Here is a 26,120-nt window from a genome sequence, read left to right as displayed (position 1 = left end):
AGAGAGGCGAAACCCTGAGTGGAATCCGGGAGATCAGCTTGCGCGTAAACCGCCAAAGGAGGGGATGGATCTGGTCACGGCGCCCAGACGAGAAAGGCCCTGCTGCGCCCGGCCATTCGCCGCCCTGCGGAAACGGCGAGAGGCTCAGAATGGCCAGGCATGTCCGACTGCACCCGGGGAGGTGGTCGGGAGGGAGCCGGCGACTGCAGGCCCCAGAGCAAGTAGCCAGCCCGGCAACCCCGCGTTTCTCTCTCTCGCATTTCGTTGCAAACGTCCGCACGTCTTTTCGGCAACTGTAAAGGGGCGCACGGCTGGCGAGGCGAAGCAGGAGCGAGGGCGACTTGTAGACTTTGCGCTTTGGGTGGCTTTACCTTGGACGAGATTTTGGGGTGCGCCTGCTTTTCCCTGCTCCCTCCCCCTTCAGAGAGGACAGGAGGCAGCGGGGATCGGGAGCCCCGGCGGAGGAGCGGTAGCCCCGGCTGCGGGCTCCCTCCTTCCTGGCTCGGTGTCAAAACTCCGCCGCCCGCGGGACTTTCGCACCTCCCTTCCTCGGCAGATGGAGCGCCTCTCTTCCCCAGTCTCGGGTCAGCGGCCTTCCACTCTCCTCGCTCCGCATCAGGATCTCCAGGAACCCACTTCTGCGGCAACAGATGCAAATAAAAATAGCGTTTGCCTTTCAGAACTGAGGCGGCGCTTCTCTATGCCAGGAGCCGCCTCGCCTTCCGCGCTGTGTAAGCCGCTTGTTGGGGCTTTGCCGATTCTTCTGCATCCAGTGCGCTTCTGGCTGAAGAAGCATTTTGACGGTATTCTAACCGTCACCCACCCGCTCGGAGAAGTCTTGGGATCGGAGCCTTTGGCGGCCAGAAGAGATGCGCCTTCCAGCTGCCGCCGGTCTCGCTCAGGGACTCTCGGAAGGCAGGAGGAAGGAGCAGGCGAGGGGAGGCCCGGCGCTTTTTCACTCCTGCGGCTTAGCGCGGATCTTGAGAGAGGGGTGAACTATGGAAAGGGAAAGCAATTAAGAAAGGACGAAAGGGAGAAAGTCCGGCCAGCGGGGCTTGCCAGACTCCGCGCGGCTTCGCTGAAATCCCGGAGCAAAGCGGAGCCGGTGAGGCAGACCCGCTTGGAAGGAACCCGCGAGGGGCGGCGAGGGAGGCTCCCCCGGCGCGAGAGATTGGGGGGGGGTCCTCTCTTTCCACAGGCTCCTCCCGCCCCTGTTGTCCAGAACCATAAGGGAGTTTCGCCGGTTGGGAAAGGAAGGCGAGTTCCTTTGGGATCGACTCCGGAATGGACCGAGGCCGGAACCTGGAGCGCCCCGCCCGGGAGACAATGCCCCGTCCTCCCGCTTACTCTTGCGGTGCCTTCACACCAAAGTCAGCCCCCTCCCCGGTTCCGATCCCAATTATTTTCATTCCCCATCCTCCCAAATTTCAATTTCCAGGCTCCCCTCCCTCAGCAAAAGCAGATGAGGCGACGCGCTGGGGATTGTCCCGACATGAAAGTCACCATCTGGCGGAGCGCTCTCCCGATCCGCCGCCCCCCGCCCGCCCGCGCGGCTGTGGCCATGGCGGGCTCCATCCGCTCCTAATCGCTCGTGTAAACGGCCCATCTATCACGGCGAGCGGGGATTAAAGGCCCCCGAGCGGATGGGCGCGCAGCCCGCCAGGCGATGAGTGACAGCTGCGCTTAACCACTTCGGCTCCGGGATGGGGCAAAACTTTTAACAGGGCGGGGGGGACTATAGAGGGGGGGCTCTAAGGCAAGAAGCGAATTTATTCGGGGTGGAAGCATTGGGATCCGCGGGAGGAGCATCCTCACCTGCTCTAAGCGCTGGGCCTGATCCGAACCATGGGGGGGATCTTTGGCCAGAGGAACCCCCCCACCACACTGCATTGAACCCCCCAATACCGAGGTGATTCTACGCCCGGAGCTCCTGCTTTCATTCTGGGGTTTTGGGGTACGTGGCTTTGCGCGCGACCGTTACCAAGAGGAACCTCTCCGCCGGCGGGCTTTCCTTTATTCTGCCTCAATGATCTCCGAGAGACCTTTCTCCGACGTGAAATAGCGCCGAAGGGTGGTTTGGGGCCTGGCCAATCCTGGAGCCCGTCTCCAGGTTTCTTGGGGGGGGGGGAGTAGGAGACCGACCGGGTTCGGGCAAAAGGAGCGGAACCTCAGCCACAGACCATCTAGGCGTTCCGACAGCGCTCAGGATCCGGGCCGATTCCCCTTTGAAGGCTGGGCCGAGAAGAAAATGCAGCCGGAAAAATGGCGGGGGATGTCCTGCCTTATTCGGGTTGCAGCTGACAATTTTATTTCTTTATTTTTTAAAAAAAAAGGTTTTCCAAAGCATTACAGCTCTAGAAAGAGCATACCGCGTCCCCTTACCTGACAGATTCCTTCTAACTTTCCAAATATTTATCTTCTATAGGTTTCCTTTGTTCTGTGTTAACCTAAAACAAGCAAAAGATTACATAAGGGACCAAGAGACGATAAAGGGGTGGAAGGCGGCTCCATCCAGTCCCTTTCCAACTGGGAAGGGGCTGGCCCGGCTTGGGGCTCTCCTGGGCTGGCCCTGAGCAGCCATCACCCGGCCGCCAGCGCCTTTCTCAGGCCCGGGCAGGGCAGGACGCCGCCTGCGCCTCACACCTGCTGTTCCACCCGGCCGTCAGGATGCGGGGTCGCGCAGTGGGGTCCGCGGGACTGGGAAACAGGGCGTCGGAACCTCCTTCACAGATCAGGCCCGCAGCTCCGCCGCCCGACACGCGAGGAGGGTGGGCCTTCAGTGCCTCCGCCGGCGAGCAGGGAGGCTCCGAGACCCTCCTGCCCCAGGCCGGTAAGCTGAACGTCTGGAGACTCTAGAGTCTAGACGGTGTTCTTGCGGGGCGGCGATTATCATGCGAAGGAGCATTCTGCCCCGCGGAGGTTGTACCTTCCCGTTACAAACCCAGGGCCACTTTTATCCTCATGAATGTTGTGAAGGGAGTGGGAAACAAAAGGCGACTTCTGAATCTTGCGGGGTTTCTAGCTAACAGGCGTCTTATGGTCGCCTTTCGGGGTGATTGGAGGAGCAGGCAACGGGGCTGCTGGCTCTGAGATGCCCGGGGGCAACTGGCCAGGTTCACACAGCCAGAGAGGCCCCCCACAAGTGCCTTGCCGTGTCTCGTGTGAACGCACCCGCCCTTGCCCCCTTCTTTCCTCCGGCCTCTTCTGGCCTTCGGTGTGGGCAGAGACTATGGCTTGTAGGACGAACGACTCTCCTAGGACTTTCCTAGATAACGCGCGCCCACACCGAAGAAGATGCTATGGATTGGCTTGTGGCGAAGAAGGTGGTGGAAGTCGGTCGCAGGGCGGGTGCGGAAGGCGAGCGGAATGCGGACGGCCAGTGGCGAGCGCTGCGGCTTCTCCTGGGTCTTTCGCGCTTCCTCCGGAGGTGTGAGATGGCTCTGGGATATACTGATGTCCATGTTCCGTTTCTCTTCTGCCCTTTGGCGAAGTCCTCCGGGCAGAGGTCGGGTGGCCATCTGTCCAGGATTCTTTAGTTGCGCTTCCTGGATTGCAAGGGGTTAGACTAGATGGCCCACGGAGGTCCCTTCCAACTCTCCAATTATATGATTGTGCGCCTACATTTGGGGTGTAGATGGGAGGGAAGGGATTTTCCTGCCCTCCCCCACCCCGTAACCTTCAGAGATACCGCCCCCATTCCCTCTTTTTCTGCTGCTTGCGCCGTGGGCTTTCCCGGGGGTCTTGTGCCTTCTTCCGGCCGAGTCCAACCGGCTACAGGAGGCCCTCGGTGCGCGTCCACCGGGAGCCCTTTGCGCGCAGGCGGACCCGAGGTTTGGACAGGACAGGCCTGGCCTCTCAGCAGCTGGCTGTGGAGGGGGACAGGCTGGGAGGGAGGGAAGGAGGGGGGGGGTTTACAAGCGTGCGGGATCATGGAGCTATTTGTATGAGGCTTTTACGGCCGGTCCGGGCAGTGAAACTCAAAACCTGCCCAAAGCCCCGCGCTGCGGGCCTTAATCACTCCCAGACGCGGCGCTTTTATGGGCCATTTAGAACTGGGGAGGCTATAAAACTCCAGGCAGTCGAGGGGGGGTTAGAATAGTCGGGGTGCATCCTGGAGGGGAGTGGGGAACCCCATGGAGGCCCCTCTCTCCGGAGAGGCCGGGCTAGCCGTCGGGGGGAGGTCGGGGCCGCCCAGCCTGTCTACAGACTCCCCTCCCCAGCAGGCGGCCCGCGGGGGGCTTTGAAATGCTCTTTACAGCGCTTGGGGGGGGGGAGCCGCTTTTTATGGCTCCCTTTACGGGGATGTTGCACGTCTGCCTTGCATTAGCGGCGGGGGTGGCGAAGGGGCCTAGCGGAGCGCCCAGCTGGGCCGCAGGCGGCGAGGCAAGCCGCCGGAGGGCCCGATCCACCAGAGACCCTGGGACGCCGTCGAAGCCGCCCTGCACCTCGGGCGGGGCAGCGAGTCGGCTCGCTCGCAAGAGCGCAGGGGAAGAACCGGAGGGTGGAGGGCCGGAAAGGGGGAAGAAGACCCTAAGCTGGCCTCGATGGGTGGGGAAGGAGGGCCCGGAGGGCACACAGGGAGACGCGAGGGGCAAACCTGGAGCGGAGGCAGCGGCTCCTCTGGGCAGCGTCTCGGATCCTACGGGCCACGCACGTCAAGGACGCCCGCTGAACAAGCCGGAGCCGGCGCTGAGGGAGAGGGGAACCTGAGGGTGCCCAAGATAATAATAGCAGTAATAGCACGAATAATAGTACTACTACGAAGAGTACTACTGATAGTACTACTACCAATAGTAACAACAGTAACAATAGTCATAGTTCCAGTTACAGATAGGTAGCCGTGTTGGTCTGCCATAGTCAAGACAAAATAAAAAAAAATCCCTTCCAGTAGCACCTTAAAGACCAACTAAGTTAGTTCTAGGTATGAGCTTTCGTGTACATGCACACGAAAGCTCATACCTAGAACTAATTTAGTTGGTCTTTAAGGTGCTACTGGAAGGGATTTTTTAAATAGTCATAGTGATAATAACAAAGCACATCTTCAACAGCGGCAGCAGCAACAAAATTCCGTGCGTCCGCGAAGGAGAGCGTGGAGTGGCTCTCGCGGGGTGCGAAGCCTGCCTTTCTCTTCCTTCCTTTCCCTTACACCAAGCGGAGGAAAACCCCTCCGTGGCTCTCTCGGCTCTGGAAGAAGAGAAACCTCTCCCCGAAGTCCCTGCGGGGCTATTTCGGGGCCGCCAAGCTGGTGAAGGCGCTGCAATTGTGCGTAATTGCGCGGCGGGTAAAACCAGAGTCCCGAGAACAATAAGCGAGGCTGCCACAAACCCCCGAGGGGCATTTAGCTGGAGGGTCGCCGCCGCCCGAGGGAAAAGCAGCCGGAGGGCCCCGGAAGAACCCCGCGCTTCTCCTGCTCGGAATAATCCTTGCCACAGAAGGGCGACTGGCGATTAGGAACTGCACTCGGGGGAGGGTGACTATCTCTCCAGAGGGGAAGGCCCCCAAGGGCGCCCCACATGCTGGTCAAGGAAGGCTCCCCTCCTCCAAAGCAGACCCGATCCAGGCGGCTCCATAAAGCTCCTGGAGAGAGGCGGGGGGGGGGGCGGGAAGAGACAATGCCAAAACTCAGGGGGCTTCTTGAGCAGAGACATTTGCGGCAGCTTAAGACAATTGCCAGAGATGAGCCCCGAAGGGGGAGGCAGGGTCCTCTATCGCCCACCCCAGCTGCCCTTCTTGTATCTACAGCCAGTTTGGCAGGGGGCGGTGGAAGGGTCTGGAAGGAGCGGGGACCACCGCGGAGCACACATACCGGGAGCTGGAGAGGCGAGGCCCAGCGTGATAAGCCGAGAAGGGGCCAGCCCAGAAGGCGCTGCTTCACAGCCCAAGCTGTCCTCGGCTTGGGGAGCCGGAGAAGCTGTCGGGTCAGGGCCCTGGCACAGGCCTAGCCGCTCCCGCGACGCTTCTTTGCTCCCGGGATCGGGGCCGCCAGCTCAGCGGTGGAGCCAAGGGAGCCCCCAGGCAGGCCTGCGAGCAAAGGCAGAGCCGCCGGGCGGTGGCCGCTTCTGCAAGGCGGCCGGAGAAGGGGGGACCCCCTCCCCTCCCCGCGTCCCCCCCACTCGCTCCCCCCTCTGAAACTTTGCTAACACTTCCGCGCTGGCTCCTCCTACCCGGGTGCCCAATTGATGGCCCTGCCTGTGCGTCTTTAAGGCTGGAGCGCCCGGGCGGACTTGGCTAGGACTGAACGGGCTCACCGGCGGCCAGAGGCAAGGAAGACCCGACGGGACGCCCCCTCCCCAAGCCGCGCCGGGCGAGGCCAGGCAGGGGGATGGGCCAGGAGGGCCCTTGTGCGGCGCCGCTCTACTCTTAGGCCCGGATCCAGCGGGCAGCGGGGCGGCGGGGGGGGGGAGAGAAGAGGAGCTTCCGCGCTCAAAGCTGGAGGGGGCGGCTCAGAGCGGCTGGCGCGCAGAGATAACAACGCTGGGGGATCTGCAGCAGCAGCACCATGACCCCAAGGGGGTGCTGAGCCCCATCCCTGCTCCAGGAGAAGCTGGGGGGCTCCCTCCCCCTCCCTCCCGCCTCCCTCCCGCGGGCCATGACCTCCGCTAAGGAAGGGAAGGCGGCCCCCGCGCTGCCTCAGCCGGCCACCGAGGAGCGGCGCCGGAGCCCGCTGGACCAGCTGCCGCCGCCCGCCAACTCCAACAAGCCGCTGACCCCCTTCAGCATCGAGGACATCCTCAGCAAGCCCTCGGCGCGCAAAGCCCCCGCCGCCCGCCTACTGGACAAGGTCGCCGGCTCGGCCGGACCTCCCCGCAACGGCGTGCCCGCGCCCGCCTCTCCGCTCTGCGCCCTCGAGGAGCTGGCCAGCAAGACCTTCAAGGGGCTCGAGGTGAACGTGCTTCAGGCGGCCGAAGGTAAGGGTTCGGGGCGAGCGGGAGAGGAGAGGCGGGGCGGGGCGGCGGAGGGCCGCGCTTGCCTCTTCCGCTCCGAGGGGTGACCTCCTCGGGGGCTCTCGGCCACGGGGCTTGGGCAGGCTCGGTAACGAGGCGGCACCCGGGGGCCACCTTCTCACAAACGCTGCTGCGAAGCCAAGGAAGCGGCGGCCCTTTCCCTGTCCGGAGATTTCTCCGGCAAAGCGAAGGGCGAGGCTCGGACCCTCCTCAGCGGTTTGGGAAGCCCAGGAGCCGCCTCGGGGGCTGGCGGGTGTCCCAAGGAGCTCCCGGAGGCGAGGAAGAGACTCATCCGCCGCTTTCCTTCGGAAATCCTGATGCGGAGATCTAGCGGCGTCGGAGGCGAAGGGCTGGTCCGCCCAGCCCTCTTTCCACAGGGTCCCCCCAACGCCAACGCCGCTTCCTCCCCTTTGGCCTTTCTAATCATTTTTTTCCTGCCCCGCAAGAATCCGCAGCCGGTTAAGTCAATATTATGTCAGCGGCCTGGATTTGTTTATCTGTCCCGCTGGCTCCACTTGACGGGCAGAGTCAGTCCAGACCGCGAACCGACACACAAACCGCCTGCGCTCCGAGGACAGCAAATGGCTGCCGCGTTGGGTCTTTCAAAACTAGACCGTTTTCTCTCTTTCGGTCCCGCCCGACAAGAAAGAAAAATGCCACCGGCCTAAAGGGCGCGAATTCGTTTCTGGCGGGTGCTAAAGTTCGTGGCGGCGGCTGGGTTCGTTTACCGCGCGCGATAATTTCTCCTTGCTGGGTTTCACACGACTGCGATTTAATTCTGCCTTCTGCTTCTGTAAAGTGACCCCCCCTCCCGCCCCTGCAACACACCGAGAGACACTCTCTATTCAAATTAGCCGAAGGATGAACGCCGAAAAACGGCCCCGAATCACGTTAAACCACAAAGGGAAACGCGCTAGTTTGTTCGGGGCCGTTTGCTCCGATGTCCAGGAGAGAAATCCGGGAGTCGAGCCTGTTGGAGAACGGCCGGATAATCGAAGTGGGCACAGCCTTGCCCGGACCCCCATCCCACAAAAAACCCCGCCATTTAACATCCGGTTCCTCAAAGAATTCCACCACCCCTCTTTTTTAAAAAAATGTTGCTGAGAGTGAGAGACAACATTTCGCCTCCACTTTTCCGGGGAGCTGGACCTTTCAGTTGTCGCCGCGGCTAAAAACCTTTCAGGCCGAGCAAACAATTTTCCGCCAGAACCCCGAATTCGGGGAGGTTGTTCCTTGCTGAGCCACACTTCACAATAGTCAGCCCCCCAATTGCGCCCTGGGCAAAAAGCGAGTGAAGGCCCCGGACTCTCCTTCTCAACGCTTCTCAAAGGTACCCAAAGAGACACGTGGAGAGTCACAATCGGACATTACGTAATTAGTTCAAATTAATTATTTTAAATCATATTCTTTATATTTTACAATTTCCCGTATTTCTTGGGTGGATGTTCCTCGCCAGTCTTTCAGCTTAAATTGCTTGCAATTCCCCAAAACCATATTTCAACTTAATATAAATATGAGGGAGCATGTTTCAGACGCCTCTCTCCCCGCGCCAAAATGGGTAATATTTGAGTTCCTTTTTTCCCAAGGAACCCGGGAAACTCTCTTTTTTTCCTGCGTTGTGAAATTAGCAGGGCCTCACCAGGTCCTGTTCGGCGCCCTTCGGGCCAAATTCTGACTAGCCAAGGGCGAGGGAGGCGGCGGGTGTTTTTCTTCTAATCGTGAAACAACAGAGCTTAGGAAAGCGTCATTTGTGAATGGTGGGGTGGAAAATGGGACAGAAAGAGAATTTAAACCCATTTCAAATCCAGGCTTGTTGCTCTTTTTTTCAGGGCGTTTTCAAACTTTCAGTTTAATACATTTTTGCATTTTCCCCAGCTGAAGTGCAAATCATGCGTCGGAACAGAATCTCAATAAATTAAATTGAAATTAAATTCCGGCGCATGGAAATGGGTTTACTTTCTCTTTCTGTCCCACTTTCCACCCCACCATTCACAAGTGACGCTTTTCTAAGGTATTCGCAGGGCGCTCAAACAGTTCACGTGTACAAATTCGGATTTCAGACCCGGGAAAGGGAAAATTGAGCAGCATTTGCGAAAATAGCCGACAGAGGAAAGCAGGATTTGAGCGCGCTATTAGTGTAAAGGGGACATTAGTTTGGATGAGCCCATCCTGAAGAGAAGGGCCTAATCCTGTGGATTCACCCAAACGGATTAATTCTGCGAGAGGTAATAGGGTTTCCCGGAGGGGTCCGGCTTCTCTGCTGTGGGCCGAATCGTTTTAATTCTAGACGAGGCCCTCGCGCGGGCTCAACCGCAGCCTAGTCTCGGGCAGGTCCCTGGTCTCCTCCCTCGCCCGGCCTGAAGGTCCTCGTCCGGGACCAGAGAAGACCTCTTGTCCTTCGGCGGCGGTCAGGGGGGGCCTGAGGGTTGCCCCGCCAGCAGCTGAGGTCAAGGGTCCCGCACTTCGGAACAGCCATTTGGTTTCATTACTGCCTCTTGCGCGCCTTACTTAGAGGTGGAAAGGAGAAAGGAAAATAGAAGCAGGAGACTTTCGCTCTCCTTTCCCATCACACAGTCAGGACGGAGAAAGAAAGTATCACTGCTAAGCGGTGGTTGTTGTTTTATTTTTATTATTATTATTATTATTATTATTATTATTATTATTATTATTATTATTATTATCCCCACCCTCACTTCAGGATAAAAGTGTAGCAATTATTCCTTGATCTGGAATTTTGTTCCCAATTTTAGTTTGGTGCCAAGCATAAATCTCTCTCTCTCTGTGCCCCCCCCCCCCGCCAGCCCAGTTCTTTGGGACAAAGGTCGGCGCCTTGACCGCCTTTGCTTCGTTGTGCGAGCAAATGGCCGGGGCTTCCCAGAGTCTGGTTTTCAACAAAATGTTATCAACGCCTTTGAACAAGGGCGGCCGCCCAGCACAGTCCCTCTTTGTGCTCCTTCACTCGCCCTTCCATCCCCACGAGAACTGGCTCCGCCTGACTGAATGGGGAGAGAGGGGAGGCCGTCGGTTTTCCAAGATGCTCCGCGTCACGCTAGCACCCGGGGCTTCCCGCTCGGCGCTTCAGCCTCGGGGCGCGGAGGTTAAGCTAGAAGTCGCCCGTCGTTCTCCGGGCGCCCCCACCGCACTCGCTGGGTTTCGGTTACCGTCGGGTCTTTTGCCCTGCGGCCAGTATCACGCTTTCCTGCGCCCAAGGGGAAGAGGTCTCTCCCGACCCCAGCAGAAGGGATAGCGAGAGGCCTTGCTAGGCCTCCAGGCAGAGGAAGCGGAGACTCCGCCGCCCCTTCCAGCCCTAGTGGGGTAGGTCTGGAGTCCCCCCGACGGCTGCAGGTTCTTTGGCGACTCCAGACTGGGCAGGGCAGGTGCGGGATGGGGGGCGCTGGCCCTTATGCCCGGAGGGGGTGGCTGACAGCGAATCCTTCTCATCTGCCTCCCTCTGCAGGCCGGGACCCGCTGGGCGCCTTCGGGCCGCGGCAGCAGTCGAAGAAGCGTCGGAAGTCGCGCACGGCCTTCACCAACCACCAGATCTACGAGCTGGAGAAGCGCTTCCTCTACCAGAAGTACCTGTCGCCCGCCGACCGGGACCACATCGCGGCGCAGCTGGGCCTCAGCAACGCGCAGGTCATCACCTGGTTCCAGAACCGGCGCGCCAAGCTGAAGCGGGACTTGGAGGAGATGAAGGCCGACGTCGAGTCGCTCAAGAAGCTGCCCCCGGCCGCCCTGGAGAAGCTGGCCAGCATGCCCGAGCTGGAGCCCCAGCCCCAGCCGGCCCGGGCCCGCGGGGGCAGCCTGCCCCGCGCCTCACCCCCGTCTTCGCCCGGCGCCTCGCTCCGCGCCACGGACCCCTTCTCCGACGGCGAGGACGACGACGAGGACGAGGAGGGCGAGGACGAGGACGAGGAGATCGACGTGGGGGACTGAGAGCCTCGCGCGGGGCCAGCCCGCTCCCCCAGCATCGAACCAAGGGACGGGGGGTTGAACCGTTGGACCCCTTACCTCCCTCTCTTTCTCCCGCCTCACCGCCAGCAAAGGGGCTTGAGAGGGCGCCCCAGCCCAAGAACAGAGAGGCCCCACTTTCGACGTCCTGCACCCCAATTCCCTGGCGCCCCAGGATTCCATTCAACCCGCTTTCCCTCCATCTTTATCCGCCCTCCCCGTCCATTCACCCCTTGCCCCGTCCCCGCCCTGCATGTCGTCCATGCGTTGCCTGCACCTCAGACCAACCCCCGTTATTCTGGCCCCAGCTGACCCCACCCCGTCCTCCTTCTTCGGTCACTGGCGTGGAAGATTTGGTGCAATTTATTTTTCTTTTTTCTAAAAAATCAATTAATTTTATTATTGTCATTATTTTACAATCGTGGTTTGGTCCCTGCTGTGATCTCGATTCCTCCCCCCCCCCCCGCCCCGTCCCCGTGTCCTTGCTGTTTGCCTTTCCTCCATGAGTCCAGACTGGGACACCCACCCGGAGGAAACAGGGGACTGTGGTAGGGGGGGCGTGTATTATGGGAAGGCCGCATTTAGCACATTCCAAAAGGGCCCCCCCGACGGCTGGGCCTGGAGCTCTGGCGACTCCGCGAGGAACCACCTCTCTAGGGAAGGGGGGCTGTCTTCCCTCCCAATTTGGGGTGGGAGCAGCTCCCCCAGCCTTTCGCGCACCCCCACCCCACCCCACCCTCAGTTCTCCGGTTCTCTCGGTCGTGTGTGCGTGTATATATTTTGAATAAAAGGACACACCAGACGACGCTGCCAGCTTACGAAGAACTGGGGCGGGTGGGGGGCACTGGGGGGATCCGGGAGCCTGAGACGCAAACTTTCAAGGGAAAAGCCGACTGAGGAACCGGGCAGTCCCGGAGCCAGGCAGGCGCGGCCGGAAGGTGGGCGAGGGCGGCGAGGCAGGAGAAAACGGGAGCGTCTCCCCTCACCATCAACCCTCGACGGATCTCCTGCGGAAAAGACGCTCCCACGAGTGGAGGGGAGTCGCCTCAGAGACCCCCCCGCAGAAGTCTGTCTCAAGCACAAAAAGAGGGGCTGGGGACGGGGCCCCCGCAGGGGACTTGCCGCTAAATCCAGGGGCTTCGGCGTTTATTTGGTTTTGGTTGGAACAGCTGGGGTGGTGGTTACACTCTGGCCTCAGCCCTGTAATTGTCAATTTGGGAGGGGTTCCAGAGGGTCATCCAGTCCAACCCCCGTAAGGCAGAAACAGCAGCTATAGCATCCCTGACAGACGGCCGTCCAACCGAGGTGAGTCCGCCACCTTTTCCCACTGACCTTGGGGCTCGCAGTTTCCCGTTGCTTCTGGGTCAGGGGTGGTGTTTTCAACCGGGAATAACTTGTGTGAGTCGGAGGCGGGGGGGGGGGGCAGAAAGGCGGTGCAAAATGTTCCGAACTAAAAAGAAGACCGCTAGGATCGGCCTGCGCCGAACGGAAGGCTTATATGCGACGTGGCCAAGCGCGCCTGCCCATGTGCAGAGAGCAGTCCCTGCTCCGCTCGCTTCCAGAAAAATCCGGCAGCCTTTCCAAGCGTCAACCGACGGCAGAGCCCGACCCCACCCCCATCTCCCCCCCCCTCCACCTCTTCCCCCCTTTTCTTCCTATTGTCCCAACAAATGAAATTGATTTGTAAAAATGTTACATAGGGGGGGGGACACACGAGAGAGAGACATAGCACACTATTGCAAATCAACAAAATCTTTAATAAAACAAAAAACCGACGGCAGAGGGAGGGCCGCTTTCTGAGCAGCAGCCGGACTGGGAGGGGGGATGCCCCTCCCCCACCGGCCATCCATCTCCACCCCCCCACCGCCGCCCCCTCTCCTCCACGCCGTGTCTGCGCCCCGTACGATTCAATTAGGCGCTGGGAGCCGGCCCTGCCATCTGGTTTGTGAATTCGCCCTGCTGATGGATTGGAGCCCCCGCCTGTCGAGGGGAGGCCAGGCAAGCAGAGCAATTGATTAACGGGGGGTTGGCGATGATGAACCCCCAGCCCCGGCCAGCCCCCGGCCTTTTGGAGAGGAATGGGTCGCACTTCAAGGCCGGGGGATTCGTTCCGGAGGGGGGGAGGGAAGGGCGTCGAGGGGAGACCCCGGCCCAGCCGCCCCCTCCTTCCCTAGCGCCGCAGACAGCGCCTTTTATGAGCGGGACGTGCCTCGGCCACGGCGGGAGGGGACGGGGGCGGGGGAGGGGGAAGGGGAAGGGACGCCCCGTCGGGGCTGGCCCCTCCCCCTTCTCCCTCTACACGTGTCCAGTTGCTCTGCCGATGCGAAGGGTCCTTCTCCTCGGAAGGGAGACCTCGCTTTGCGGGGGGGGGGAGCCGCTTAGGGAGGAGAGAGAGTGCCGTCGAACAGGTCGCCGTCTGCAAGGTGCGAGGCCAGCTGCCAACACGGAGGGAAGCCCCGATCCAAAGGGCAGGTTGGGTGAGGGGCGAAGGGGGGCCCTCGAGGGGCAGAAACTGGCCCTTGGCGGGGGCGGGGACCGCACCCCCTTCCGTGGGGCGGGTGGTGCACAGAGAGAGAGAGAGAGAGAGAGCTCTAGCAGGAAAGCGTCACGTGTGGACCCGCGCCCCCGTGATGCGGCCGCTGGAGAAGAAGCCCAGCTCCTCCGTCCGACTGATTTCCTCGAGGAGCTTTTGCGGCCGGACCAGAAGGGGTTAAGGCCCTCCGAGTTGTCCGTGGCTAGAGGGGGCGCGTCCACGCCGCGCCTCCGGGAAGGGAGGAAGTGACGTTGTGGGACTTCCTCCCGGGGGCTCCGGGCGCCCAGAGAGGCTTCCCGGAAGGGCTCGCCTTCCCCGCAGCCGCCGGTGGGTCGCCTCGCCCCTTCGTTGCCTCCCCAGTCAAGCGCCATTATTAGTATTAGTATTAATATTATTGTTTATATAATAATGTTATATATGGCGCTTATTGTAGGATTATTATTATTATTATGTTCTTCTTCTTCTTCTTCTGCAGCCGCGCCGAGCGGCGAGGCGTTTCTCTCTTGGCGGCGCAGCGCGGGGACGCGAGGAGCTCGGCTTTCCTTTCCCTTTGTGAGGCTCCGGGGCTTCTTCCCTCCTCGCACCGGGGAGTTTCCTCGGAGACTCAAAGGCCTCCTTTTGAATTTCCGGGTTCGGGTGGGCAGCTGTGTTGCTCTGAGCAGTCCAAATAAATGGAATTATTATTATTTTTAAATGGTCCAGTAGCGCCTTAGAACCCAACTCAGTTTGTTCTGGGCCTCAGCTTTTGTGCGCCTGCCCACTTCTTCAGATACAGGGGAACCGAAGTCCCCGGCCCTGATATATATAGAGAGGGGGGGGGGCGGGGGAGGTGTGGTCAACCTGTCTGTTAAGGACAGCAATTAGTCCTACAGGAAAAAGCGAGGGAGAGTATGCAGAGGACCAATAATAGCTTTCGCATGTGTAATGAGACAAGAATCCAATATCTCTGTTCTGACCAGGTCTCTCCATAGTTTTCAGTTTAGTAATAAGTTTTAATTCAGCAACTTCTCTTTCAAGTCTATTTCTGAAATTCTTTTGTAATAAGACAACTGCTTTGAGATCCTGTATTGAATCTCCTGGGAGATGGAAGTGTTCTCCTACTGGTTCCTCTGTCTTGTGATTCCTGATGTCACATTTTTTGACTTTCCAGTTATTTTCCCGTTTGTATTTTTTGGAGCATTTTCTTTCCTTTCTTTATTTTAAAATGGATAGCAAGAATGCTGTTGTTGAGGAAAGCCCCCAATTAAGCAAGCTTTTCAGAATAATTTCATTCAGTGGCGGCAACATTTAGAAGGAATTCTAAAGTGTATTGAACAAGAAGAAATGGGCGAAGCCGGGTCTGTTATGCAGGACAGTGTTTCAGACAAAGAAAGGTGAAACAGCTGCTCCAATGCTTCAGAGTTTGCAAAAGGCTTTAGATTTGCTCTGGTGGGCGAATAAGTGCAAGCTGCATGAGATTTTGACTAACTTTTTTGTGGCATTAAGGATCTTTTTAACTATCGCAGTTGTGAAAGAAGTTTCTCAAAACTTAAATTAATTGAAACATATCAGAGATCTACAGTGAGCCAAGAAGCCAAGAACCAACGAGTAACCTAGCGATACTGTCAATTGAGAGAGATTTCAATGTAAATTTTGATGCTGTTATTGAAAAATGCATACAAATTAACACCAGGCTATTTGAAATAAATTTGAGTATGCTATCGTTAAATGCATTTTTAATTTCATCATTGTAAAAAATACAGTACATGTGCTTGGGGGGTTAATGGGTTCAATAATGGACCGGTGGAAGGGACTCGGAGAGTGTTGGCAGTCCACGGGTTAGGGGGTGCAATACTTGCAATACGGGTGCTGGCAACCCATGCTATGCCCCAGCTGTGCTGCCGTGCTGGTGAAACCCCTCCCCAATCAAGCCCCTCTGCCTCCCCTGTCAGAGGACAGGCTGAGCAAGGTCAGCCTTCCTCTCTAGGAAGGAAAGACCCACAACAAAAGAGAGCTGATTTGGGCTAAAATAGGAGCAAGGAGAGGAGAAGGGTGGAAGTCCAGGCCTGTAAGTGCAGGGGGCGGGGGCTGAACAGTGATTGTCACTTTCTCTTTCCTCTCTCTCCTTTGTTCTGCAGCACAGCGGAGAGGAGGGCATCAGCAGAAATGAAATTTATCCCTGAAGGTGCCTTTGAGTCTCTCTGTAGGGAATAGCTTTTAATTTGACAGTTATGAGACACATGCAGCAGGCGGGGGGGGGGGGGGGAGGGAGGAAGCCTAGCGTGAAAAGCCGCCCCACACCACCAGTCTGCCCCAAGGGATGTCCTGGAACGATCCCTCTCTCTCTGCACAAGAACTTAGAATAATAGAATCTTTAGAGTGGGAAGGGACCCAAAGGTCATCCAGTCCAACCCCCTGTAAAGCAGGAATCTCAGCTAGAGCATCCGTGACAGACGACCCCCCAACCTCTGCTTGAAAACTTCCAAGGAAGGAGAGTCCACCGCCTCCGAAGGGAGTCTGTTCCACTGTCTAACAGCACTTACTGTCATGAAGTTTTTCCATGTTTAGTCAGGGAGAAGAGTGTCACCTCTTGGGGGCTGGTTTGGAGCCCTGGCAGATAAAGCACCCGGTCTGGGACTTGAAACTTTGGCCTTGGGTCCTTTGCACCCTGACTCAGGTTTGGGGGTGTTGGGGTGAGAGGCAATTGGAAGCAGAGAATTGTAGCAATGGAATAAACCCCCAGAGTCATCCCATTGGGGGTGCAGGGCAGCTGGGCACCTTCACCCTCCGACTCCCAGCCTTCACTCCAAGATTAGCGTAGTAGCTCAGAGAAGGTAGGAGCTGGTTCTCGGCCCGGACCCAGCTCTCAGCTACAGCCCCCTAGATAGCAGCTGCCCTCCTGTCGGAGAGGAGGGGTCACAGCACTCACGAAAGGGCCCCTGGGCAACCACCACTGATGTCCTCATTCTGGTCGCCCCTTCGGAGGGAGCAGGCGCCTCTGGGCAGGCACTGGCCCCAGCTTTGCTTCTGGGGAGGGGTCCCGAAGAAAGACTTGACGGGACATGCCAGTGCTGAGTGCCCCCAGGCCACAGCGAGGAGTGCGGGATGCGTCTGGGGAAGCTGGAGGCGAGAGCAGGGCCATCTTAACCTGGGGGAGCCAGGGGTGCAGGACACCTGAGCTCCAGGCTCTCGGGGGCATCGGGCCAAGAGTTGGAGTCCGGGAAAGAGCTGACAACCGAGCAGAGCAAAGCCCATCAGAGCGCTGTGGGCTCTTCTGCTGCGGGCGGCTCTGTGCGAGTTCAGGGGTGGGTGAGGCACTGAGGCTGCCAGCCGGCTCCACCCTCCTGTGCGCCTGGGACTGGCATAGGGCCGTGGAGAAGCCCACCCAGCACGTGCTGCTCACACCATGAGGTGCCCAGCTTAGCTCAGTTGCCGATGCCTCGGGCTCGTTAGTTGCACTGGGCTCTGCTTGCGTTGGTTGCATGCTGCCCACCCCCCAGGTTCCCGACCTGGCCTTTCTCAGCAACTAACTCTTCGGGCGCCTCTGTTTCGCAGGGCTCTGCCTCTGCGTGCCCAAGTCCAGGACCGAGTGAGGCGCTGAGGTGGACAGCCAGCTCTGCCCTGCCTGCACGACTCGATGGCCTGCCCAGAGCACACTGCCCACCTGACAAGGCACGTGGTGCCACCGTTCTCATTTACGAGACTTCCTGGACCATGACAGTGCCTACTAGCTAGCGCGCGCACACACACACAGTGAGGGGGCAGGTAAGAAATGAGTAATTTCTGTAGATAATATACATTAAGGGGAAATATATAGAAACACTAATTTTCCATTAATAATAAATCAGTATTGAGTTTGCTAATAAGGAAAATATATGAAAGGGAAGGGAAGTCTAATGTTCATGAAGAAACTTACTGTTCGGAAGTTGTTATAGTCTTTTTGTGTTTGTGATGTTTTGGATTTGATGATAATAAGATGGTGGTGTAAAGATGTGATATTGAACAGTAAAGCATAAAAAAAGAAATCAGAATCAGACATTGAAATTGGAAATTGAAATTAGTGGTTGGGTGATTGAGTATTATTGGGTGGCTGCAGCTCTTCTGTGTGGACTCTGGCAAGATTCCACCTTGAACTCTTTACTGTTCAGTGTTTCTGAGTAGTCACTGAGAGAGATCCATTGATTATTTGCAGTGCAGTGAGAAGAGAGACTGCAGGGGACCACAGCTCCAGGACTTCTTTCCATAGCGGAAGGTTTTTTGTTCTGGTGGCTCGGTTGGAGGTGAATTTCCAGTGAAACCTCTTTATCTGCCCTGTGTGCCTCGACTGCCTGGCCAGTGTGTGCTGGCCTCACTCAGCCACTGCTGCAGTGGGCTCTTCTGCTGTGCCGGGTTTTGCACACCTGAGTCCAGGACCGAGAATTGACAGTGTGGACGGGGAGGAGCCAAGCTGAGTCTGTCCAAAAGGGGACGTAGGCGAGGCACGAGCCTTGGCCAATATTTATTTATTCACGCACCAACTTCATGTTTATCTGCTTTTTACTTAATTTTTGCAGATGGTAAAAAGAAATTTTCAGAAAACTCAAGAAAGAAAATATAAAGAAGATGACGTCTCCAATTGGAACTTTTTTCCAACCTAGTAAGTGAGCTACTTACTTTCTCCATGTATCTCATTTGCGCACATTTATTATTAAGTGTTTATATTTTGACCGAGAGGATTTATGCAAATCTCGAAAATAAATAGGTGTAAGTATTAAATGGCAAGTTTCCAGATTGCTTTTATGGGTGGATTTTAGGCAGATATTGGCATTGCAGCCCGTTTAGAGCAATTGCGGTGTGACATACATGGCACAACAGCCGACCTTAAATTATTGCTTCTCCCCAGTTTGGCTTTGTGCCTACAAAGGGCTTGTGAAGTTTACTGCTCCAAGAGCCACTATTGTAAATTATGTCTATTAACCTATGTGTCAGAGCTGCCTCTGGGTCCCAGCTCACAGAGGACCAACGCTAGGCTGTCTTAATGTACAAAAGTCTTTATTGAAGTTCAGTTTCCATTTCAAAGCCGCAGCGTGCAGCCCTACGTCTTAAACCCTAGATCGGCGAAGTCCCGTCTGAGTCTCCTCCCCTCTGACACCAGTTTAAGATCCTAGCCCTGCTCCACCTTTTCCGCTGCTCTCTCCTCCTCTGGGTCCTCCTGCCCGCTGGGGCATTGCCCTTTCTGGACTCTTCCGACGCTGAGTCGCTTAGCTCCTCCCCCTGCCTCCAGCGGGCTTTAGGACCCGGTTCCCAATCCTCATTCTCTGCTGTCCCGCGCTCCTGTACATTTGAACTTGCCTCTCGCGCCAACCCAGTGACCTTTCTCTTAACCGTCACACTACTTCTGTCACTGCTTCCCTCTTCCGGGATACTGGCCGGATCTGACCTCCCCTCCGTTGTCCGACTCTCCGATGGAGGCGTGGTCAGCCCTGCCTCGTCTTCTCTCCCTGGTGGGGAATGTACTGGCCCCGATACTTGGGACTCTTCCCCCCCACTCTGCTCTGGTGGGGAAGCTGGTCCTGATTTCCAACTACTGCTCTGGGAGTCCCTGCTGCCCCCTTGCTCCTGGGGCGTTCCCCTTGGGACCCCCCCTGCCCCTGGCCACTGGCGCTCCCCTCTGTGAATCTTCCGATTCGCTGGAGAGGCTCATGGAATCCCTCGGACCACTGTCATCTCCTATGCTCCCCTCGGATTCCTCCCCCTCGTTCTCCATTTCCTCCCCCTCCTGTGCCTCTGCTCCTGAGCCCCTGACACTCTGTTATTTCTGTTTTAACAGGTACATCTTCTGCAGCCCGGGACATAGAAGAAATACCTTCCAGAGATTTAGAACTTACTGCGCCTATTGCAGAAGCCTCGACTCACAGCACGCCTGCACTTGCAACTAAATCTCCCTCGATGTCTGCTATTCCCCCAGAAGCACCGTTTCATGAAGATGCAATGGATGATCCTTCTTTGTGGCCTCAAATAGTCCCGGGGAAGTTAAGATTGTTTTTAATAGATCAAGGGCCAGTTCAGATAAAAAAGTCAGCTCATTCTACAGATGGTAATAATAGGGCATTTTCAGACACTTGTTACCCAACAAAAGCTAAAGAACAACGAAACCGGTAATAGAGACTGGCTTTTGTACTCCAGATCTAGCGATTCCGTATTCTGCTTTTATTGTAAACGATGATGTCACTGATTTTAATGGTGAGCCAGGTTTCAAAGACAAGGCATTTATCTGGAAACAAAAACACATGAAAAGAGTGCGGGTCATCTCTTGTCCATAAAAAAAACCCCTAGATCTGAAAAACAACATATTGAAAGGGATATCGGCAGATTCCATAAATCAAGCCGAAATCGAAGGTGAGGAAAAATGGTGGGTGGCTGGGTCAAAATTTAGCATTGAGATGAAATAATCAAAATTTGTTCTAGTTTTGATAATATATTAGCAGAGCATATTGTATTCAAAATGCTGAACACCACACGCCTCATTATCTTGGCCCTAACATTCAAAACAAATTGATCAATATAATAATAATAATAAATTTTATTTATACCCCGCCCTCCCTGGCCAGAGCTGGGCTCAAGGCGGATAACACCAATAAAATTTCAGTAAAAACATAATAAGAAAAAAAGAAAAAGAAAAAAACAATTTAAAATACAGGTTAAAATGCAATTTAAAATGCAGCCTCATTTTAAAAGTTAAAACCATAAGGGGAGGGAAACATAAGGGTCAGACTGAGTCCAAACCAAAGGCCAGGCAGAACAGCTCTGTCTTGCAGGCCCTGCGGAAAGATGTCAAGTCCCGCAGGGCCCTAGTCTCTTGTGACAGAGCGTTCTACCAAGTCGGGGCCAGGGCTGAAAAGACCAATCTAACCACCTTGTGACCTCCAAAGTGTTGTCATTTGAGGACCTTAAGGTCCTCCACAGGGCATACCAGGAGAGGTGGTCCTGTAGGGACGTGGGTCCTAGGCCGCATAGCGCTTTAAAGGTCAAAACCAGCACCTTAAGCCTGACCCTATACTCCACCGGGAGCCAGTGCAGTTGGTAAAGCACTGAATGAATGTGATCCCGTGGCAAGGACCCCATAAGGAGTCTCGCCGCGGCATTCTGCACCCACTGGAGTTTCTGGGTCAGCTTCAAGGGCAGCCCCACGTAGAGCGAGTTGCAATAATCAAGTCTGGAGATGGCCGTCTCATGGATCACTGTGGTGAGGTCAGGGCGAGAGAGCTAAGGGGAAGCAATCCAAATACTAGTCTTATTTTGAATGGCACTCCTGATGTCTCACACAACGAACAGCTTACTGTTGTTGTTAGGTTTGTACACCTTAACCCATTAACAAAAAATGCTGAGTTGAGAGAGCATTTTTTAGGCTATTTCCCAGTGGCTGACACTACCGGACAAGCACTACCAACATTTTTGTTGGATTTTTTAAAATCTTCAAATATTGAACTAGACGACATGCGAGGTCAAGGATATAACGGCGCAAATATGAGAGGCAAAAATATAGGCCTCCCCCCAAAAATCTTGGATATAAATTCATGTGCTTTCTACGTTCCTTGTGTGGCTCACAGCCTCAATTTAGTAGTGATTGATGCCGCTAAAAGCATACTGGAAGTGACTAACCTTTTTTCTGTTGTTCAAAAAATATATGTATTCTTTTCCGGGTCGACGTCACGTTGGCAAATTCTCATGAACCAGGTGCAAACTTTAACCTTAAAACCATTACCTTTTTTTTTCTTCCAAAAATTTTATTGGTTTTCACAATATTATAAACAAACAAACAAGACAAACAAACATAAATCATGGATGTCAGGGATGCAGTGAGAGCGCAGGGAGGGGAGGAGATGGAGAGCGAGGGGGAGCAATCCGAGGGCAGCGTAGGAGAAGATGACAGTAGCCCGAGAGATTCCATGAGCCTCTCCAGCGAATCGGAAGATTCACAGAAGGGGGCGCCGGTGGCCAGGGCAAGGGGGGCCCCAAGGGGGACACCCCAGAAGCAAGGGGCCAGCGGGGACTCCCAGAGCAGCAGTTGGAAATCAGGACCAGCTTCCCCACCAGAGCATAGTGGGGGGGAGGAGTCCCAGGTATCAGGGCCAGTGTATTCACCACCAGCGAGAGAAGATGAGTCAGGGTTGGCCATGCCTCCATCGGAGAGCGAGGGAACGGTCAAGAGGAAGGTTGGCGGCTGGGCGCGCGCGCCAAGTTCAAATGTACCTGCGAGCGGCACAGCAGGTAGCCCGGATAGGGAACCAGGTCCTAAAGCCCGCCGGAAGGAGGGGCAAGAATCAGGGGGGTCAGCGTCAGAAGAGTCCAGAAAGGATGAAACCCCAGCGGGCAGGAGGGCCCAGAGGAGGAAGGAGCTAAGGAAGAGGTGGAGCAAGGCTAGAGTCTTAAACTGGTGTGGAAGGGGAGGAGAGTCAGACGGAACTTCGCCGGTCTAGGGGTTAAGACGTAGAGTTGCACGCTGCGGCTTTGAAATGGAAACCAAACTTCAATAAAGACTTTTGTACATAACTACAGCCGGGCGTTGGTCCTTTGTGAGCTGGGACCTAGGGGCGGCTCTGACAATAGCCTTATTGAAAATTACACTTATTAACTTTGTAAGTGACTTCCTCGCTTCCCCTTGGTTGCATGTCCTTTTAACGGTTTTCCAAATCCCAATTCTTATGAAATTTAACTTAAACATTAACATCCTTAAATCTTCACTTTATGGAATTAAACATATTAATTCATCACTTAACATAATAAAATCTGCAAGCTATTTTCAATTAATTTAACTTAACAAATTTAACTAGATAATCATTAAATTTTTTCCACTCTTCCTGATACTCCTCCTCCTTCTGGTCGCGGACTCTTCCGGTCAGGTCGGCTAGCTCTGAAAAATCCATCATCTTCATCTCCCATTCTTCTATTGTTGGTAATTCTTGGGTTTTCCACTTTTTAGCTAACAAAATACAAGCAGCAGTTGTGGCATACAAAAATAATTTAACATCTTGGGCAATTCCAAACCTGTTAACCTTAAAACCATTATCAAACACATGATGGGAAAGCAGAGTGGAGGCATTGAAAGTACTTTGTTTTAATATGGAAGAGGTTTATGACGCCTTATATTCCACTTTTTCAGATAGAGAGACAAGGAACACAGCAAGTTCACTGATGTTGAAACTGAAGTCTTTCAAATTCATTTGTTCTTTAGTGACGTGTTATAGCCTATTAGTGGAAATTAATACTGTTAGTAAAACGTTAACAAAAGTCTGGTGTCGTTCTTCCGGAAGCAGTTAAAATGATAGAGCAGGTCAAAAATGACTAAGCTACAAATTGTACAGACTCCACGTTTGACAAAATGCTGCTAGAAGCTAAATCAATTGCTGAGGAAACAGAATGTGAAACCGAATTTACAAGCGCTGCACGCCCACGTGCCAGAAAAAGATTTTTCAGTTCTGAGCTTACCAATGAGCAAATCACAGATCCACAGAACAACTTTAAAGGAATTTTTTATTTTTATTTGTTCGATGTGGCAATCGCAGAATTAAATGAAAGATTTGAACTGTTAAGTGAACACAATGACAATTTTTCATTTCTAAAAGATATAGACAAATGGAGAAAATTAGAGACAGGCCAGAAAAGAGCAGATTGTTTAAATTTGCAACAGAAATTGACTTCCGAAAGTGGGACTGATGTAGACGGAGAAGATTTATTTCACGAGCTAGAACTATTACCTATTGTTTTCCATAGAGACACAACTCAGCTGGATGTTTTCAATTATGTATATTCAAATAATTTGACGTCAGTATTTCCGAACTTGTCCATTTTGCTATGTATATATTTAACATTACCAGTGACGGTAGCCGAAGGTGAAAGATCCTTTTCGAAATTAAAATTAATTAAAAAATATTTAAAGTCAACTATGACTCAAGAAAGACTGACCAACCTTGCCATGATCAGCATTGAAAAGGAAGTAGCAATTGATACTGACGACCTTATCAAGGATTTTCCTGCTCTCTGCCTAGACCCTGACACTGGGCTGCAAGACTGCCCTGTAAACGATCACATTTCCCAAATGTCTGATAGCCAAGTTCCACAACTTTTCACAGGCTGGGAGTAGTGGCTCCCTCTGATTGTACCCATTCTGGAATTAGACTTGAAAAGAAAGTACTAGCACAGTTAAAATCTAATTAGATTTAAATTTGATCCTGACTTGTTTTTAGGAGGTAATTTAATTATTGTTTGATTTTGTACCAATGTTATATATTTGATGTTAGCTGCCCTGAGCCCAGTCTTGGCCGGGGAGGGAGGGCTACAAATAAAAGTTTATGTTTATTATTATTTGTGTTGTGGATATGCAACTTCCATAGTTTACTTGACACGGTTCAGACTGACCAATGCCTTGTTTTCAGCGACAGTCTGCAGCAGTTGAAGCTGAGAAATTTGCCAGGGGCAAGCATTCTTGGTGTTGTGAATTCTACTGATGTTAACAACTTTATTTGACCAATAGTATGCAAAATCTCTTAACTGGTATCTGAAGCATAAAGTATGTGTTAATGAGATGAAAGCAAACTAACCCTGGCTCCAATTGAGAAAATGTTTGATACACATTATTTTTTTAAAAAAATAATTTTTATTTATTTTATTTTCCCATAACAAATATCCAATATCATTACTAGACATTCATTTTTCAATTTCCCCCCTCCCTGTTGACTTCCCCCAACTTCCATTTCTGGTTTATTGCATCAAATGTTACATTCTGCTGTTTATATATAATATTATGTTATCACACTTATACTCTTGTTCTCTGTAAATAAAATTGTAAATGTTTATTTAAATCCTGCCAGTGAGTCCATTTTTTTTTGTTGTTTCTGCAAATATATTATAAAAGGTTCCCGTTCTTTTTCAAAATCACTGCTGTCCTTTTCACACAGTTTGTCCGTTAACTTTGCTAACTGCATAGTTCATCACTTTTAGTGACTTTTTTGTGGGCTGATTCATTTTCCACATTGAACCACGTTTTATGACCAACCAATTTGCTAGACAGATTTTTTTTAAAAAATGGGCCTTTTTAAAGCAGATTTACAAGCTTCCCAAAGATTAATTTTGGCTTGATGTAGTGGATTTCAAATTTTAATTATTTTACAATATGTTTGCATGTTGTTTTAAGGTCTCCCATATTAAAGCAAAGGATTAAGGTGTTAGGAGAACCTTAGAATTTGAGGAAAAACTATACCATACAATGTACTGTATCAAACTATTTTACATGACTAACGTGGGTATTCTGAATTAAAAAAGAAACAACATTGTTAAAAACAAGGTGTTACATAATAAGATAATCTGTCTTAAATCTGCAAAAAAATAAAATAAATAAAATGTGGTGTTGTATACTTAATAATAAGTATACCTGATGATCGTCTTCTAAAGCAGCTACTCTATTCCAAACTTAAAAATGGAAAGCGTAATGTGGTCAACAAAAGAAGTTTAAAGATATCTCTCAAGGCAAATCTAAAAAACACCGACAACTGGGAAACACTGGCCAGTGAGCGCTGCAGTTGGAGAACAGCCTTGACCAAAGGTGTCATGGGCTTTGAAGACGCTCGAACTCAGAACACAAGGGAGAAATGTGCTAAGAGGAAGGAACGCTTGGCAAACCCTCACCGGGATCAACTCCTGTCCAGAAACCAATGTCCCCACTGTGAAAGGATGTGTGGATCCAGAATTGGCCTCCACAGTCACTTACGGACTCACTGTTAAAGCCGTGTTTATGGAAGACAATCTTAGCTACGAGGGATCGCCGAAGAAGAAGAAGAAGAAGTGCATTGTTAATAAACAAACATTATGTTCCAGTTACAGATAGGTAGCCGTGTTGGTCTGCCATAGTCAAAACAAAATAAAAAAATTCCTTCCAGTAGCACCTTAAAGACCAACTAAGTTAGTTCTTGGTTTGCAGCTTTCTTTTCCCAAGCAGAGATAATGCTTAAGTGTGGTGTCACCTCCCTAAGAAAAGGTTGACAACTCTGGGCAACCTAAGGGCGCCGGGCGGCTCTTTTCACCCCGGTGCTGCATATTGAAATACAGTGGTACCTCGGGTTACAGACTTCGGTAACCCAGAAACAGTACCTCGGGTTAAGAACTTTGCTGCAGGATAAGAACAGAAATTGTGTTCCGGTGGCAGCAGCAGGAGGCCCCATTAGCTAAAGTGGTCTTCAGGTTAAGAACAGTTTCAGGTTAAGAACGGACCTCTGAAACGAATTAAGTTCTTAACCTGAGGTACCACTGTGTATTGAAATACTTGTACAACTTGTATACAGTGAGATTACAGGAGCACCCCCCACTCAGCTCTCTTAGTCTTAATTCCCCTCGTTTACTGACACACACACACCAAACCCCAAAGTCAGCTGCCCTGTTGTCATCTTTTCATTCAGCAGCCTAACAGCCCACGGATAGAAGCTGTTCTTAACCTGTTGGTGCGACTAATCCTGCTTCTATATCTTCTGCCTGAGGGCAGGAGATCAAGAAAGTGCCAGCCAGGGTGTGAGTTACAGATACATTTTTCACCTTTTCACCCCTTGCTTTTTCCTGTAAGACCTATTGCAGTCGTTAAGAGTCGTCAACAGGCTCATCACAGCTATCTGCCAATCACCCATTCCCACCACCCTTCTGAGTAATACCCCTCCCCACCTTCTCACTATATAGAAGGGTCTGGA

At 53.4% G+C, this 26,120-nt stretch overlaps 1 protein-coding gene and 2 long non-coding RNA genes across 4 annotated transcripts; 2 read left to right on the top strand and 1 right to left on the bottom strand.

Annotated features, from left to right (window-relative positions):
* Positions 1–899: 899 nt before the first annotated feature.
* LOC309350477 lies at positions 900–5,923 on the bottom strand. Its single transcript, XR_014160418.1, has 4 exons — positions 5,807–5,923; positions 4,598–4,706; positions 2,383–2,447; positions 900–996 (listed from the first exon to the last, which is right to left on the bottom strand). It is a non-coding gene; the product is annotated as an uncharacterized lncRNA (long non-coding RNA).
* On the top strand, positions 3,559–11,697 carry LBX2 (ladybird homeobox 2). 2 transcript variants are annotated; one of them, XM_081877335.1, is made up of 2 exons: positions 3,559–3,830; positions 10,402–11,697. In XM_081877335.1, exons 1-2 carry the CDS (start codon positions 3,635–3,637, stop codon positions 10,878–10,880), a joined length of 675 nt encoding a protein of 224 aa, XP_081733461.1. In that variant the 5' UTR covers positions 3,559–3,634; the 3' UTR covers positions 10,881–11,697. The 2 variants fall into 2 exon arrangements, with proteins under 2 accessions (XP_081733461.1, XP_081733460.1); XM_081877334.1 differs by lacking the exon at positions 3,559–3,830 and adding an exon at positions 6,149–6,908.
* Positions 11,698–17,947: 6,250 nt separating this feature from the next.
* LOC309350424 lies at positions 17,948–21,209 on the top strand. The gene is made up of 2 exons (XR_014160349.1): positions 17,948–18,043; positions 19,217–21,209. It is a non-coding gene; the product is annotated as an uncharacterized lncRNA (long non-coding RNA).
* The last annotated feature ends 4,911 nt before the right edge of the window (positions 21,210–26,120 follow it).

The sequence above is a fragment of the Podarcis erhardii genome, assembly GCF_964252035.2.
Source record: "Podarcis erhardii genome assembly, chromosome: 9".
Lineage (NCBI taxonomy): Eukaryota > Metazoa > Chordata > Lepidosauria > Squamata > Lacertidae > Podarcis > Podarcis erhardii.
This window is presented reverse-complemented; position numbering and strand designations above follow the sequence as displayed.